Here is an 18,555-nt window from a genome sequence, read left to right as displayed (position 1 = left end):
TGTAATTTCCATTTTCTGACTGACTGTATTTATTTGAATACTTATTTATTTGAATGCAGGTCTTGTGCAGGTCATGCAATTGAGAATTCAAGCTGAATCAAAATGGCTTTTGCATTTTCGATGTTAAACAGGTAACTCCAAAATGCACTAGAATACAGGAAATTGCATCTAAGAAATCCAAAATTTTTCGGGGGAGGCCCCCCGGAACCCCCCCAATGGGGGGAATCCCCACATGTAAACAATGTCTGCCTTTGTGCCCCACCTACAGTTTTCTTCACCAGTCGCCACTGTTGAAAATGACTGGCCTGTGGTCTTGGTACTGCAGTAAATGTATCATTATCATGTTGGTGTGGGGCATTAGTTAAGTTGGAGTGTGACATCAATGTGGCTGTGTGTGTGTGTGTGTGTGTGTGTGTGTGTGTGTGTGTGTGTGTGTGTGTGTCCGCGCGCGCAGAAGGAAGGGTAATATTTGTGTGCCCATGTTCATGTGCTGATGTGGCTCTTTGCTGTAACACAGTAAGAATTGTGGCTCTTGGGCTCCAACTGGTTGGCCACCCCTGCTGTAGAATCTGCACATGAATGACAACAATATGGGCCCTCACCGAGATTATAAAACCATGTAATGTTCGGGTCTCTTGAAGTTGCAGAGATCTGCAGTTTATTGCAGGAACTGCATCACGTTTTAAACCAGCTGCATTGTTTTTACATCTTTGGTTTTAAATACATTATGTATACACATTTACAACCCTGATAGGTTTTGATCTGTCTGTACTGAAGGAGGTTGAATTGACAAAGTATGATCGAGGAATGTCGACCTCTATCAACCAGGAGATTCTGCCTGGACCAGTTTTAAGCACACCAAACATATTTCTATCACTCCCATTTCATTGGAGATATTTACAGATTACAAATAACGAGGAGGCGTCGCTTGTGGACGGCCTTCAAAACATCATGGTTCATGAACAGTAAGTTCCTGACCACAGGAACGTTTTAATTTTTTTGTTTGTTTTACTGCAGTCTGCCATTGGATAATAAAATTATTCATCAAAGTGACGACATTACAATGGCTATTATTGAGTTTTAAAAACCTGACACATTAAGTACTAATTTTTATCGTGACCGTGTTGCATTATTCGAATCCTGACTCCAGGTCATTCACTACAAGAAGCTCCTTCTCCTTCAGGACTTTATAGAATTCTGCTTTGGCAGCTCTTCCTCCTGAGTCGAGAAATCTGTACAATTTCCTCATTTTCTTCTGTGGTGTTGTTGCCTCGATGATAACACTGTACATTTCACTGTTGATTATTTTCTTGGTGAGTAGAGCGTCTGCTATTTCCAGTACTGATGCAACTCTCTGTATGAGCGTGTCTCTGTATTTATCGACAAATTCAACACCTAAAATAGAGAAAAACATTAACTTATAACAATGTACACTGCAGGACTCTTTCAACAGAATTCATCCCAAGTTCATCATCAGGACATTTATTTTGACAAATCAAAAGACTTTAAGATCAATAAATTTCATACAAACGTCAGGATCATGGATTGAAAATTATTTATATTTCTAACAATATTTTACACAGTATTTAACAAGTTCTTGAGAATAGATTCAAGTGTTTGAGAACATACAATGCATAAAGAGTTTATGGGGTCAGAACTTGTTTCGTGTTTTTCAATCTAACAAAGTGTGCTCAATCAAGCAAAAACAAAATCTAATGTTGCAATGCCCACTTTCTTCTTCTGGAAAAGAGCGGATGAAGTTTAAAGATAAATTATGCAAAGTTCAGTCAGAAAATCTTACCTTCATCCATTACAACTGGAGCTGCTTCTCGACTATTCACTGAGGAAACATGAGAAAAAACAACATTCAGTACAATGTTTCCTGAAGTCATATCATAGTAAAGTCAACCGAGAATGACATGTATATGAGCATCCCAGGCCTTATACATCAGTGAAGGTGAGTGTGAACCGGGAAGGCTTGGAGTGGTCACGTTCTGGGTTGACTGTGGCAGGATGAAAGCTACACTAATCCTTTCTGTCAAATTAGAAAACAAAAAGAAACTCTTGGATACCTGGAAGAAAGACCTGACGAGGCTTCCACACCTCCTCACCAATTTCATTTGAAAGACCTAATGTGAGGACTTCAACTTCCGTCGTAAGGATCACCGCAAATGTGATGTGATAGTTGGGTCCATAGTCACAGAGAAATTTCTCAACCTAAAAATAACAAAGCTAGCTGAATGCACTATTTCAATGTGTTGTTAAATCTTATTTCTCCACAAACGAAACTGTAGTTTACCTCTGGCTCGGATTTATGAGGTTCACAGAGTGGCCTGTATTTTTTACCAGGTGTCAGTTCACATCCGGAGGTGAAAGGAATGTATGTGCTGTAGTTGTGTCGTTTCTGCACCTTCATGGTCATTGAAGAACATTCAAGAAAAAGATTGAAATGAACTGAATTAAATAAGCTTAATTTTAGTGAACTTTAAATTAATGAATGAAAAAAAGAAAAATCTAAAATATCCGATAATCGATAGTTTGGTAGAAATTGTGTTCATCATAAAGAAAAGACAAACTGAAACTTCACATGTGAACACCATCTGGAATAAATTGAATGCAAACACTAAAATGTAATAATTAAAATAAATAAGTTGATAAAGGTGGGTTTGTAGATTACCTCTTCAACTGGCACGTTTCCTGGCAACAAGTGAATGTTTAGTTCTCTCCTCCTTTCCTTCTTTCCAGTCTTTTCATTGTAGAAGAGAAGGACTTGGGCACTGATGGGGTTTTCCCCAAAGATCCTTTTTATAATCAGGCCAAACAAGGAGAGACCTTGGACTTCCAAGATCACGTGTGTGTTTGTTATTTCCAGGGGCTGAATGATCTCCACATTACCCTCAATGAAATGTGCCACAGCCAGTTCAATCTGATTGTGATCTAGAACATAAGCAGTGGTGCTGAGAAGGAACTGAGGGGTAAAAGCCAAGATCCAGCAAACAAACCCAAATATCTTTATACAAGTTATTTTTCCAATTATTATGGTGTGTATGGCGCCATTAGATCCTCCGATGAGCAAAAACATCATGACCACTGACAGAGAAAGTAAATGCTGTTGATTATCTCATAACAGCGGTGCATGTCAAGGTCAGGGATATATTACACAAGTGAACAGTCTGGTCTCATGGTCAGCATGTTGAAGGTGAGAGAAATTCTAAGGAGTTTGAATTAAATTGTAATTCAAACTTCTAATTTAAGGTCAGACAATGTAAGTGACCCTGTAGTTAACAATATAACTGTATCAGATCGTCAATTCGAATGTTTTACTCCCCTAAAAGAAACTGAATTACTTTCATTAATCTTGGCATCAAAAGCCTCAACTTGTGTACTAGATCCCTTACCTACATGTCTATTCAAACAGAAAATACCTGAAGTCATTGAACCGCTTCTAAAAATAATAAATTCTTCTCTTACGATCGGCTATGTACCCAAATCCTTGAAACTATCAGTTATCAAACCCCTGATTAAAAAACCTGACCTTGATCCCTGTCAGCTGTCCAATTATCGGCCAATATCAAACCTCCCCTTTATCTCCAAGATCCTTGAAAAAGCTGTGGCACAGCAGTTATGCTCATATTTACATAGGAATAACATCCATGAAATGTATCAGTCAGGATTTAGACCTCATCATAGCACAGAGACAGCTCTGGTTAAAGTAGTAAATGACCTACTGTTGGCGTCTGATCAGGGCTGTGTCTCGCTGCTTGTGTTGCTTGACGTTAGTGCAGCATTTGATTCCATTGATCATTCCATTCTTCTGGATAGACTAGAAAATGTTGTGGGAGTTAAGGGAACAGCCCTCTCCTGGCTCAGCTCTTATTTAACTGATCGTTATCAGTATGTTGATGTAAATGGTGATTTCTCTAGACATACTGAGGTAAAGTTTGGTGTTCCACAAGGTTCTGTCTTGGGTCCACTGCTTTTTTCTTTATATATGTTCCCTTTGGGTGATATTATTCATAAACATTGTATTAGTTTCCACTGTTATGCTGATGACACACAGTTGTATGTTTCTGCAAAACCTGATGAGAGACACCAGCTTAATAGAATTGAGGAATGTGTGAAGGACATTAGACACTGGATGCTTATTAACTTCCTTCTGCTTAACTCTGACAAGACTGAAGTACTTGTACTCGGACCACATGCAGCTAGAAGTAAGTTTTCTGATTCCACAGTAACTCTGGATGGCCTTTCTGTTTCTTCACGTGCAGCAGTAAAAGACCTCGGAGTGATTATTGACCCCAGTCTTTCATTCGAAACTCCCATTGATAACATTACCCGGATAGCTTTCTTTCATCTCAGAAATATTGCTAATATAAGAAATTTAATGTCACTACGTGATGCAGAAAAACTAGTTGATACTTTCGTTACCTCCAGGTTGGATTATTGTAATGCCTTACTGTCTGGATGTTCCAATAAGTGCATAAACAAGCTCCAGTTAGTTCAAAATGCAGCAGCAAGAGTCCTTACTAGAACTAGAAAATATGACCCCATCACCCCTGTCTTATCCACACTGCATTGGCTCCCAATCAAATTTTGTATTGATTATAAAATACTACTATTGACCTTTAAAGCACTGAATGGTCTCGCACCACAGTACCTGAGTGAACTTCTGCTCCTTTATGACCCACCACGCCTACTTAGATCAAAAGGTGCAGGCTATCTGCTGGTACCTCGTATAGTGAAGGCTATATCAGGGGGCGGAGCTTTTTCTTACAAAGCCCCACAGTTATGGAACAGCCTTCCAAGTAGTGTTCGGGAATCAGACACAGTCTCAGTGTTTAAGTCTTGGCTGAAAACATCTGTTTAGTCAAGCCTTTTCTTAATAGTGTTTATGAGGTAAAGGTGTAGATCTGGAGGGTCGTCAGACAGAGTGTTTTGGTAAACTGGGATGTATGGATGCTGTCAGTCCCCACTCGCTTGCTCACTCAAGTTTGTTGATGGTGTAGTTGCTGCTGCTTTATGTCCTGGGGCCCCTCATGCCTGTGTTACCTTCTGGCTCTCCCCTTTTAGTTATGCTGTCATAGTTAGTTGCCGGAGTCCCTGCTTGTACTCAGTGCAATATGTATACTGTTCCTACTTATTCAGGTGACATTGGGCATACCTAACAACCTGTGTTTTCTCTCCCTCTCCCCTCAAATCTGTCCCTCTGAGTTACATGTTGGTCCTGGGATCGAGGTGCTGAACCTCTTTTGCTCCTCGGACCTGCCTGATCCATCCTGGTGCCCTGTGTCTGGTTGGAGTCTCATCGCATCGCTCCTGTGGAGGACGGCCCCATGAGGACAGTTGAAAGTCACACCTGGAAGATGCTCTGGACTCTTACAGTAATGCTTTTATGGCTGAGGACTACAGTTGACTTGCTAACTTTAGGACTGCAATTGTCATGAACAGTTTTGCACTCAAGTTCCCATCAATGAAGAGTTTATAACATCAACAAAACTGACTTCTTGTTAAAACTGTTAATGTTATAGTCATGCTGTCTGTTGTTGCCCAAATGAGGATGGGTTCCCTTTTGAGTCTGGTTCCTCTCGAGGTTTCTTCCTCATGTCGTCTGAGGGAGTTTTTCCTTGCCAGCATCGCCACAGGCTTGCTCATTGGGGATAGATTAAGGATAAAATTAGCTCATGTTTTAAGTCGTTCAAATTGTGTAAAGCTGCTTTGCGACAATGTTTATTGTTAAAAGCGCTATACAAATAAATTTGACTTGACTTAAGGTGTAAAGACCTGAGTGATTTTGACAATGGTCAGATCTTTGGAGCTAGATGGTCAGAGCATCTCCAATATAGCGAGGCTTGTGGGGTGCATCTGGCCAGAAGTGGTGTGAATCTCCTGAGAGTGGTCTGAGGAGGGATGAACCATGAACCGGCAACAGGTTGCTGGGCAAACAAGGCTCACTGATGCCTGAGGGCAACAAAGGCTATTCCATCTGGTCCGAACCAACAGATGGGCTACTGTGGCATAAGTCACAGAATATTTTAATGATGGTTCCTGAAGGAATGTGTCATAACACCCTGCTGTGTATGGGGCTGTGTCGCTTCAGACCTGTCAGAGTGCCCATGCTCAGCCCTGTCCTCTGGTAAAAGCATCCACAAGGAGCACACAATCACCAGAACTGGACCTTGGACCAACAGAAGACGGTCTTCCCATTTTCTTTGACATCACATGGCTTTGGCAGCATATTAGTGGTCATAATGTTTTGGATCATTGGCATATTTTACAATATTGTTTATTGATGACATTACAAGTGCACACATGTGATTTTAAAGATGAATAATTAAAAAAACTGGCTTACCACTTTTTATGTCTGTTTGTTAGATTAATATTTCACTACCATCCCATGTTAATTCTCACAGAGAACTCTGCATTTCTCTTTATGTTGATGATAAACATGGAACTCAAAATGATCTCACCTGTTTGTATCTCGCAGTGTGGGAAATGCAGATAAAGAATTGAACCTTCAGAGCAGTTGATGTTGTACAGGGGTCCTGCAGGCTGGAATTGGCCCAGGCCCTGCAACTGACCGTTATCCCAGGACACGACTGTGTACAGCACTTCCCCATTCTCTTTCATCTCAAAGCCAAGGTTGGTCAATTTACAGTGAAACTGACCAGCACGAGAGCAACGAAATCTGCAGAGTAAAATACAGAAAGGACAGTAAAAACTTAATCTGTCTTGCTTCTTAACATCAATAATTCAGCAGATTTTTGTGAAGGACAGAATACAATATGCCTGAGGTACCTGTATGCACCGCCGTCATCACCGTGTTTCACTAATTCAGGGATGAATACCTCTGTGATGACTGAATGCTTCTGAACAGGAGAAAACAGTCATAATAAATTTACACATTATCCAGAGATGAATAATTATTCTGTGGTGCCAGTGAACCTACATATATGAAGACTCAAAAATAGTACAGTTGAGACCAAAAGTTTACATACACGCAAATATCAATGTTATTTCCAACGGAGATCATTTCAAAATCGTAGCTCAGAAAAGCTTTTATTTCCTGTATCAGATTTTCAGTGAGTCAGAATTTTACATACACTTAATTACCATTTGGTGGCATTGCCTTTTAATTGCTTGAACTTGAATCAAATGCTTTGGGTAGCTTTCCACAAGCTTCTCACAATACTTCTGCTTGGTCCTTCTGACAGAACCGGTATAACTCAGTCAGGTTTATGTGCCTCTTTGCTCAGATACCCTTTTTCAGTTCAGTCCACACATTTCTGATGGAATCCAGGTCTGGGTTTTGTGATAGCCACTCCAATATGTTCACTTTGTTGTCTAAAAAACATTTTGTTATATATTTGTACATATGCTGAGAATCGATGTCCAGCTGGAAGACCTAGTTGTGGCCAAATTTTAACTTTCTGCCTGATGTCTTGAAATGTTGCTTCATTATTTCAAGATAATCCTCCTTCCTCATGATGTCCATTTTCTGAGGTGCACCAGTCTCTTTTCCAAGAAAACACCCCACAGCATGATGCAGCCAACCCCATGCTTCTGAGTCAGGATGGTGGTGTTCTTTTTAAAAGCATCATCATTTTCCATCCATAGAGTGCTGATTTAATCCAGCCAACCAGTATTTTCAGTTTGTTTGTTTGTTTGTTTGTTTCACCTACACCATACTGCTAAACTGTATTTGAAGAAACTGTGGGTGGTAAAAAGAGCAACTGGACTTGCTTGAAGATTCTTGAAGACGTTTCACCTCTCATCCGAAAGGCTTCTGTCTGACTAAGAGGGAGTATCAGGTATTTATCCTCTCATAGGTGAAAAGCAATCCGAAGGTGTCGTTGAGTCATCCTGTTGGTGTGGGTCACTGGGGGATGGGTGTGAACGGTCTAGAGAGTCGTTGGGGTGATCAATGGGTTGTTGGTTCTCTCTGTCCTCCTGTGAGTCACTGAAAACAGTTTTGGTGTGCATTCAGTGGTCTGGGAAGTGTGCCAAGGACTGCATTGTAGGTGGCTGATAAATGATGTCTTAGACCACCACCTCTGTTCAGTGATGGCCGTTCCAGGTTAACAAAAATGGCTTCTTTAACTCCTCGCTCATACCAACGATTCTCTCTGGCTAAAATGCATACGTTGCAATCCTGAAATGAGTGTCCTTTATTGTTAAGATGAAGGTAGACAGCAGAGTCCTGACCTGAGGAACTGTCTCTCCTGTGTTGAGCCATGCGCCTGTGAAATGGTTGTTTTCTTTCCCTAATATACGAGTCCGTGCATTCCTCACTGCACAGAATGGCATACACTACGTTGTCCTGTTTGTGTCTGGCTATTCTGTCCTTAGGGTGGACCAGTTTCTGCTTCAGGGTGTTACTGGGTCTGAAATGTACTGGAATGTTGTGTTTGTAGAAGATCCTCCTGAGTTTCTCAGATAGACCAGAAATGTAGGGAATGACAATGTTCTTGCGTTTGTTTCTGTTATACTCCTTGTCCGTTATGTTCCTTTTTCTGCTCTTGAAAAAAGCCCAGTTGGGATATCTGCAGTTCTGAAATGCTTTCTTGATGTGATTCTGCTCCTTCTCTTTTCCCTCTACTGTTAAAGAAGCCATTTTTGTTAACCTGGAACAGCCATCACTGAACAGAGGTGGGGGTCTAAGACATCATTTATCATCACCTACAATGCAGTCCTTGGCATACTTCCCAGTCAACTGAATGCACACCAAAACCCAGCTGTTTTCAGTGACTCACAGGAGGACAGAGAGAACCAACAATCCATTGATCACCCTAACGACTCTCTAGACCGTTCACACCCATCCCCCAGTGACCCACACCAACAGGATGACTCAACAACACCTTAGGATTGCTTTTCACCCATGAGAGGATAAATACCTGATACTCTCTATTATGGCCCTTTTCCACTACCCTTTTTCAGCTCACTTCAGCTCGCTTCAGCTCACTTCAGCCCGACACGGCTCGCGTTTCGACTACCAAAAACCAGCACGACTCAGCTCGTTTCAGCCCTGCTTAGCCCCTAAAACTCGCACGGTTTTGGAGTGGGGCTGAAGCGAGCCAAACCGTGCCGACTGAGGTTGGGGGCGTGAGCAGACACTCCCCTGTGCACTGATTGGTGAGGAGGAGTGTCCTCACATGCCCACACACGCCCCGCGAGCACGCTGGGATCTGTAAACACCGCAAACCCGGAAGAAGAAGAATTATGAATTACGAGAATTTCTGAAGCCTTATGCGCCTCGCCTCATCTATACGCTCTTGCCAGTATCTGTTGGTGTTGTAGGTGACAACAAGCCACAGCACCAAGACCAGCAACACTAACGACTCCATGTCCTCCATGTTTATTGTTTACTATTCGGGTCGTGAGACTACCGCTTAAAAGCTCACTGAATCAGTGACATACAGAGCATCGTGGACGAGTTCGCGGAGCGCAAGGCTCGTCGTATGCCCTTCAAATAATGCGCGCAGTAGGCTATTGATGTTTTATTATGAGCCATGTACAGTATGTCGCCGAATGTTTTTTTTGTTTCTGAGTTACATGTTCGTTTGAAGGACTTAATGTACAAAATAACATACTTGCACCCCGTAGTGTTGAAATTGGTAAACACAGTGCATTCAGTGAGGTTTGCACCGCCCTCCTTTTATTTCTGACTCTTCCTGTCACCACTCTGAGCGCTCATTCGTATGCCCTTCAAATAATGTGCGCAGTATAGGCTATTGATGTTTTATTATGAGCCATGTACAGTATCCTAATGTTTTTTGTTTCTGAGTTACATGTTCGTTTGAAGGACTTGATGTACTAAATAACATAGTTGCACCCGGTAGTGTTGAAATTGGTAAACACCGCAGTTGCGGACATTTTGTAGCCTAAAATGATGTTATGATAAGCTTTAATAAAATGCCCGGTCATTTGCCCCGCCCCCGGCCCGGCTCTGACTTGTTCCGCCACTGTCACTGATGTCACTGTTTGCGCTGCTTAACGACATCACGTGACGTCCACCCACTTTCGCTAACTCCACCCAATGTGTCCACCCACTTCCAGCCAGCACGGTTCAGCGCGGTTGTAGTCGAAATGCAACTTCAATAGCCCCGCTCAGCCCGACTCAGCTCGACTCGGCACGGCACGGCTCAGCCGCGTTTGTAGTGGAAAAGCGGCATTAGTCAGACAGAACTGAAGAAGCCTTTCAGATGAGAGGTGAAATGTCTTCAAGAATCTTCAAGCAAGTCCAGTTGCTCTTTTTACCACCCACAGTTTACTATGACCTGGATAACTGAGAATCTTCACAGACATGTATTTGAAGAACACGACAGCACCTGCTCTCTGTTCTCCTGCTGCAACTTCTGGTTTTGTTCACTGTTTCAAAACAGATACACAAGATTATAATTATTGACAGGTCCATAAATATTTGGAAAGTGAAAGTCTTATTTTACTGTGATTTTAGCTATCTACCACAATGTATAGGATTTGAAATTAAAAGTGAAGCTCAAAGTGCAGATTTTCAGCTTTAATTTGAGGATATTTCCATCCAAATCAAGTGAAGAATGGAGGAATTGCAGCATTTAGCATGATTGTGTGTGTGTGTCTGGCTACCTGTTGTGAAGGGATTTTTCTTCACCAGGGAAAGAATTCTATCATCCACCAGTTGTTTTTGAAGGTCTTCCAGGCCTTTTGGTGTCCCTGAGCTCACAAATGCATTGCTTCTTCTTAGAATGTACCATATAGTTGATTTGGCCACACTTAATGTTTTGCCATCACGCTGATGGGTTTATTTAGATTTTTCAGATTAATGATGACTTGGACTTTAGAATGATCACCTGCTTTAAGATTTGGTTGTAAATACATTCAAATGAAAGCTGGAAGTCTGCACTTTGAAGCCATATTCATTACTAAAATCCACCTTCAATACACTGTGGGATCAATAATTTTGTCATTGTCTGAATATTTATGGACCTGACTGTCTCATCTCATCTCATTATCTCTAGCCGCTTTATCCTTCTACAGGGTCGCAGGCAAGCTGGAGCCTATCCCAGCCGACTACAGGCGAAAGGCGGGGTACACCCTGGACAAGTCGCCAGGTCATCACAGGGCTGACACATAGACACAGACAACCATTCACACTCACATTCACACCTACGGTCAATTTAGAGTCACCAGTTAACCTAACCTGCATGTCTTTGGACTGTGGGGGAAACCGGAGCACCCGGAGGAAACCCACGCGGACACGGGGAGAACATGCAAACTCCACACAGAAAGGCCCCCGCCGGCCCCGGGGCTCGAACCCAGGACCTTCTTGCTGTGAGGCGACAGCGCTAACCACTACACCACCGTGCCGCCCGGACCTGACTGTATATCATCAAATGAAATGTATGTTCGAAGAAATATTTATTGGAAATGAGACGATTAATTCCTCACTGCTGTTTGTTGGTTTTCTGGTGTCTGGGTTGTTCATCAGAATCCTGAAGCTCTTCTTCATCTGGACACCTGCTCAGAGAATCAAACACTTGCATGAGCACACAACACACATTCTCACACATGCACATGCTCGCTCTCTCTCTCACACACACACATACACACTCACAACAATGATAAATATTTCATAAAATAGAATAATTAACAGTTTTTGAGGACTCAGTGTGTTTATATAGAGAGGCAGATGACAAACACATAGCAGGTGTGCAAACACAGCACGGAGAGAATGGGGAAAAATGCAGAGCAGAGCACAAGGCACAGGTCAGGATCTGGAAGTTCCGGACTGGATCGTGACATTGCCATTGAACATGTAGGCAAAGCCCAGGCCTTTTGAAGTAATGTGTTCTGGACAGATGAATGAAATGTACAGTTGTTTGGCCACAGTAAGAGTACATGTGTGGCGCAGACCAAAGATGACTTTTCAGCAGAAGAACCTCATACCAACTATAAAGCACGGTGGTGGAAATGTTCTGGTTTGGGGTTGCTTTGCTGCCTGAGGGGCTGGGAAGCTTGCATTCATTGATTCAATTATTAATTCATATCAAAAAGTGCTTGAAGATAATGTGAGGCCATTTGTTCAAAAGTTGAAGATGAACCTGAGGTGGACCTTTCAACAAGATGGTGATCCTGAGCACATGAGCAAATCCACCAAGGAACAGCTCAAAAAGAAGAAATGGAGTGTTATGGAACGACCTCGTCAAAGCCCAGATTTGAACCCCATTGAAATGTTGTGGGGAGCTTTGAAAAGGGCAGTTGATGCAAGAAAACCTTCAAACATCTTGTACCTACAGGAATTTTGCCAAAAGAGTGGTCAAACTTTCAGCAAGCCAAAGTCAGAGACTGGTGGACAATTATGGCCCTTTTCCACTACCCTTTTTCAGCTCACTTCAGCTCGCTTCAGCTCACTTCAGCCCGACACGGCTCGCGTTTCGACTACCAAAAACCAGCACGACTCAGCTCGCTTCAGCCCTGCTTAGCCCCTAAAACTCGCACCGTTTTGGAGTGGGGCTGAAGCGAGCCAAAGCGAGCCGACTGAGGTTGTGGGCGTGAGCAGACACTCCCCTGTGCACTGATTGGTGAGGAGGAGTGTCCTCACATGCCCACACACGCCCCGCGAGCGCACTGGGATCTGTAAACACCGCAAACCCGGAAGAAGAAGAATTACGAGAATTTCTGAAGCCTTATGCGCCTCGCCTCATCTATACGCTCTTGCCAGTATCTGTTGGCGTTGTCGGTGACTACAAGCCACAGCACCAAGACCAGCAACACTAACGACTCCATGTCCTCCATGTTTATTGGTTGTGAGACTACCGCTTAAAAGCTCACTGATGTCACTGTTTGCGCTGCTTAACGACATCACGTGACGTCCACCCACTTTCGCTAACTCCACCCAATGTGTCCACCCACTTCCAGTCAGCACGGTTCAGCGCGGTTGTAGTCGAAATGCAACTCCAACAGCCCCGCTCAGCTCGACTCAGCACGGCACGGCTCAGCCCGACTCAGCCGCGTTTGTAGTGGAAAAGCGGCATTATACAAAACACAGACAAGTTGTTATTTCTGTTAAAGGGAGCAATACTAGATTCTGAAGCCAAGGGTGTACTTACTTTCTCCACTGATTAATATTACAGCTATTAATATTTTTGCTGAATAAATGATTGAAAGAGCTCATTTTCCCTTGTTTTGTTCATCACCTTTATCTGTAGACACTGTATCAAAAGGGTGAAATGTTTAAATACATTGAGAAAAGTCTCCAATTTCCATGGGATTCACTTATTTTTTCACATGACCCATAGATAGATTAGAGCTCATATTACCTTTTGCTTACTGAAGGTAAGATTAGTGTGTGTGTGTGTGTGTGTGTACCTCAGTTTCTCCAGTGTACAGTGTGGATTCTCCAGACCAGCAGAGAGCAGCTTCACTCCTGAATCCTGCAGGTTATTTCCACTGAGATTCAGTTCTGTCAGACTGGAGAAAGTAAATCTGATTCTCATGTCCACATTTCAGTGTCTCATAGAATAATACATTCCAGTTTAAACAAAATAAATCAGTTGAGTTCACTGTGTAGAAGAAGGAACATGATGCATGAACATGAGTGTGAAGAGAGAAAGTAAGATTGGGCCTCGGATAGAATTTTACTGGGATAAAAGTCATAACTAAAAACACAATCAGTTATGTTTGTAATCTTCAGTGATAAAGTGAGGGTCTGAGTCGTGTGTGTGTGTGTGGGGGGGATATCAGGAACTCACTGTAGTGTCTCCAGTGTACAGTGTGGATCCTTCAGTAGATCAGAGAGCAGCTTCACTCCTGATTCTCCTGGATTATTCCAGTTCAGATCCAGTTCTCTCAGGTGTGATGAGGGATTTGACCTCAGAGCTGAAACCAGAGCAGCAAAACCTTCACCTGTAATCCTGCAGTTCGACAACCTACAGAGAGAAACATGTCACAGTTACAGCATAAATCACTCAGCTTTACGACACAACACACACAATCTTTATATACAGTACTCTTACTGTGTGTGTGTGTATATATATATATATATATATATATATATATATATATAAACAGGGCGGCACGGTGGTGTAGTGGTTAGCGCTGTCGCCTCACAGCAAGAAGGTCCTGGGTTCGAGCCCCAGGGCCGGCGAGGGCCTTTCTGTGTGGAGTTTGCATGTTCTCCCCGTGTCCGCGTGGGTTTCCTCCGGGTGCTCCGGTTTCCCCCACAGTCCAAAGACATGCAGGTTAGGTTAACTGGTGACTCTAAATTGACCGTAGGTGTGAATGTGAGTGTGAATGGTTGTCTGTGTCTATGTGTCAGCCCTGTGATGACCTGGCGACTTGTCCAGGGTGAACCCCGCCTTTCACCCGTAGTCAGCTGGGATAGGCTCCAGCTCGCCTGCGACCCTGTAGAAGGATAAAGCAGCTAGAGATAATGTGATGTGTGATATATATAAACACACACACACACACACACACACCTCAGTGTCTCCAGTGTACAGTGTGGATTCTCCAGTCCAGCAGAGAGCAGCTTCACTCCTGAATCCTGCAGGTTATTGGCACTCAGGTTCAGTTCTCTCAGTCTGGAGGAGTTTGAGCTGAGAACTGAGGACAGAACTCTACAGCTTTCCTCTGTCAGATTACACCCACACAGACTGGAAGAGAAATGATGAACTATGTGAATATCTGATGGATAAATGCAGCCATCTGAATCAGTTTCTGAGTCGAAGGGGAAGTTGTAAGAATAGCAGGGGAAGAGGGGCCCGACAGTGAGGAGCGCGGTGCAGGGGTTTGTGTTCTTGGGCGGGGGAGTCTCCCCTCCGGGACACTTTATACTTAAAATTGTGCATTCTGGTGCATTTTAACTGCAGTGAAGCAGCTTTAGTACACTGCAATTTTCAGATAATTTTTCTGAAAATCTGTCACTTTTCAATTTTGATTAAAAAATTTACTGGTTTCAGGTCAACAAGGTATTTTAACTTTAACTTAAGGGCAATTATCTGTGTTCTTTGAAGTTTGTTCTGGTTTAATGTTGCTATTCATCGGTCCCAGCAGACAAAATTTTAAAATGGTGTTTGGAGCATTATTTTTCACTCATCAAGAAAACAAAAAGCAAATAAACACACAAAGTTCAAGTCATTAACAGTTTTTGAGATATGGGGTTTCGGAAAACCCAAAATTTGGCAGTCGTCAGAGCTAAAATGCACATTTTGTAACTCCATATCTGCAAAAGTAAAGGCTGCACAGACCTTTCAAAGCTTGTTAGCAGCATCACCTCCTGCCAGTGTGAACTCTTTGCAATTTTGTGCCTCTGTCTTGAATCATAAACAAATGCAAGGGCTTTTAAAAGTGCATGAAGCACTCTTTCATCTCTTTGGGAAACAGGCAGAATCAGCTCTGGCAGGATTTTCAAAGGTCATTCATTTCGTAACTCAGTAATTCTCCAGCTTTTATATTGATTATATTGGTGCACATACAGTGGAAATAAAAAGTGTACACACCCCATTTAAATTATAGGTTTTTCTGATGTAAAAAAAAATGAGACAACGATAAATAATTTCAAAACTTTTCCCACGTTTAATGTGACTTATAACCTGTACAATACAATTTAAAAACAAACAAATCTGTTCGGGGGGAAAACATAAAAAAAAAGTACAATAAGCTGGTTGCATAAGTGAGCACACCCTGAAACTCATACTTTGTTGAAGCACCTTTTGATTTAATTACAGCATTCAGTCTTTTTGGGTCGGAGTCTATCAGCCTGCCACATCTACACTTGGCAATATTTGCCCACTCTTCCTTGCAAAACCACTCTGATTGCAAGCGCATCTCTTGTGCACAGCCCTTTTCAGGTCACCCCACAGATTTTCAATTGGATTTAGGTCTGGGTTCTGGCTGGGCCGTTCTGAAAATTTTTTGGGGTCATTGTAATGCTGAAAGATGAAATTCCTCTTTATCTTCAGCTTTCTATCAGACACCTGAAGGTTTTGGGCCAAAACTGACTGGTATTTAGAACTGCTGATAATTCCCTCCACCTTGACTAAAGCCCCTGTTCCAGCTGAAGAAAAACGACCCCCAAACATGATGCTGCCTCCACCATGCTTCACCGTGGGTATGGTGTTCTTTTGGTGATGTGCAGTGTTGTTTTTGCACCAAACAGAGATGTAGTTAGGATCTGGCTTCGCAACAATGATCAGGTGTCTGATTCTGGTAATGTGGATGCTGTCTTTTGCATCCTCAGACAAGATTTTGCTAGTGCTGAATATTGAGGTATGCCTCTGGCCGATTTCTACTCCACTACACTCTATGTCAATGAGCAACCTCTGGATTACTGGATTAGGCTGAATAAGGCAGCTGAGGTAGTGGAACAGTCATTGGAACATGTAGGCAGGGCATTACGGCTGCAGACTGTAGAGGTTGCTGCCATGTTCATTAGGCACTGCCCTCACCAAGATCTTGCCTTGATGTTTCTAAGTAAGCCTCAGAGTGAGTGGACGGCCTGTGAAGTCCAAGCATGTCTAGATGAGATTTTAAGAAATTGCAAGGGACAGAGGGGCCATCTATCACAGCATGCTGCTTCTGTTGTCATGCCTGTAGGTGGGTCTGTGGGTTGCAATACATTAGAGTGTCCAGTGGGGGTGGTCAAGCCAGGAGAGCCTTTCTGCTTTATCAGTCAAGAGAGGTTCTGGCAGCCATGTAGGTAATGGTTACTGTATTTTGTAATCTATTGGCCTGGGTGTTATACCCACTGACAGCTGTCAGGTCTCCTCCCACTGGAAGGATAAGTTAGTGGATCTGATTAAGGAATATGAAGGTGTCTTTTCCTGGCATCATCTTGACTTTGGTGAGGCCCGCGAGTTCTGCCACAGCATTACAGTGGTGCTTGAAAGTTTGTGAACCCTTTAGAATTTTCTATATTTCTGCATAAATATGACCTAAAACATCATCAGATTTTCATGAAAGTCCTAAAAGTAGATAAAGAGAACCCAGTGAAACAAATGAGACAAAATATTACACTTGATCATTTATTTATTGAGGAAAATGATCCAGTATTACATATCTGTGAGTGGCAAAAGTATGTGAACCTTTGCTTTCAGTATCTGGTGTGACCCCCTTGTGCAGCAATAACTGCAACTAAACGTTTCCAGTAACTATTGATCAGTCCTGCACACCAGCTTTGAGGAATTTTAGCCCGTTCCTCCGTACAGAACAGCTTCAGCTCTGGGATGTTGTTGGGTTTCCTCACATGAACTGCTTGCTTCAAGTCCTTCCACAACATTTCAATTGGATTAAGGTCAGAACTTTGACTTGGCCATTCCAAAACATTAACTTTATTCTTCTTTAACCATTCTTTGGTAGAACCAGTTGTGTGCTTCGGGTCGTTGTCCTGTTGCATGACCCACCTTCTCTTGAGATTCAGTTCACTGACAGATGTCCTGACATTTTCCTTTAGAATTCACTGGTATAATTCAGAATTCCTTGTTCTATCAATGATGGGAAGCCGTCCTGGCCCAGATGCAGCAAAACAGGCCCAAACCATGATACTACCACCACCATGTTTCACAGATGGGATAAGGTTCTTATGCTGGAATGCAGTGTTTTCCTTTTTCCAAACATAACACTTCTCATTTAACCCAAAAAGTTCTATTTTGGCCTCATCCATCCACCAAACATTTTCCCAATAGCCTTCTGGCTTGTCCACATGATCTTTAGCAAACTGCAGATGAGCAGCAATGTTCTTTTGGAGAGCAGTGGCTTTCTCCTTGCAACCCTGCCATGCACACCATTGTTGTTCAGTGTTCTCCTGATGGTGGGCTCATGAATATTAACATTAGCCAATGTGAGAGAGGCCTTCAGTTGCTTAGAAGTTACCCTGGGGTCCTGTATGACCTTGCCGCCTATTACATGCCTTGCTCTTGGAGTGATCTTTGTTGGTCAACCACTCCTGGGGAGGGTAACAATGGTCTTGAATTTCCTCCATTTCTACACAATCTGTCTGACTGTGGATTGGTGGAGTCCAAACTCTTTAGAGATGGTTTTGCAACCTTTTCCAGCCTGATGAGCATCAACAACGCTTTTTCTGAGGTCCTCAGAAATCTCCTTTGTTTGTGCCATGAAACACTTCCACAAACATGTGTTGTGAAGATCAGACTTTGATAGATCCCTATTCTTTAAATAAAACAGGGTGCCCACTCACACCTGACTTTCATCCTATTGCTTGAAAACACCTGACTCTAATTTCACCTTCAAATTAACTGTTAATCCTAGAGGTTCACATATTTTTGCCACTCACCGATATGTAATATTGGACCATTTCCTCAATAAATAAATGACCAAATATCATATTTTTGTCTCACTTGTTTAACTGGGTTCTCTTTATGTACTTTTAGGACTTGTGTGAAAATTTGATGATGTTTTAGGTCATATTTATGCAGAAATATAGAAAATTCTAAAGGGTTCACAAACTTTCAAGCACCACTGGAGGTTGATAGATGACCGTCCCTTCAGGTTGCCATACCACAGGTTGTGGCCAGCTCATTCTCAGAAATTGAAAGAAACTCTGGATGAGATGGAGGAGAGGGA

General features: G+C 42.5%; 1 protein-coding gene across 6 annotated transcripts in view; it reads right to left on the bottom strand.

Moving 5' to 3' along the window:
- Positions 1-631: 631 nt before the first annotated feature.
- LOC132886365 (NACHT, LRR and PYD domains-containing protein 3-like) overlaps positions 632-18,555 on the bottom strand; it is a 40,461-nt gene continuing 22,537 nt past the window's right edge. The window contains exons 11-22 of one of the 6 annotated variants that reach the window (XM_060920926.1): positions 14,454-14,627; positions 13,728-13,904; positions 13,345-13,446; positions 11,425-11,493; positions 10,326-10,365; positions 6,796-6,866; positions 6,468-6,685; positions 2,678-2,937; positions 2,300-2,410; positions 2,073-2,217; positions 1,802-1,840; positions 632-1,395 (exon numbers count right to left, since the gene is read on the bottom strand). In XM_060920926.1, coding sequence (XP_060776909.1) covers positions 1,130-1,395; positions 1,802-1,840; positions 2,073-2,217; positions 2,300-2,410; positions 2,678-2,937; positions 6,468-6,685; positions 6,796-6,866; positions 10,326-10,365; positions 11,425-11,493; positions 13,345-13,446; positions 13,728-13,904; positions 14,454-14,627 — 1,672 coding nt within the window. In that variant the 3' untranslated portion in view covers positions 632-1,129. Of the gene's footprint in view, positions 1,396-1,801; positions 1,841-2,072; positions 2,218-2,299; positions 2,411-2,677; positions 2,938-3,728; positions 3,824-3,930; positions 3,999-6,467; positions 6,686-6,795; positions 6,867-10,325; positions 10,366-11,424; positions 11,494-13,344; positions 13,447-13,727; positions 13,905-14,453; positions 14,628-18,555 lie in introns of those variants that run through there. The other 5 variants (XM_060920927.1, XM_060920928.1, XM_060920930.1 and 2 more) reach the window with 5 other exon arrangements.

The sequence above is a fragment of the Neoarius graeffei genome, chromosome 5 (assembly GCF_027579695.1).
Source record: "Neoarius graeffei isolate fNeoGra1 chromosome 5, fNeoGra1.pri, whole genome shotgun sequence".
Classification (NCBI taxonomy): Eukaryota; Metazoa; Chordata; class Actinopteri; order Siluriformes; family Ariidae; genus Neoarius; species Neoarius graeffei.
This window is presented reverse-complemented; position numbering and strand designations above follow the sequence as displayed.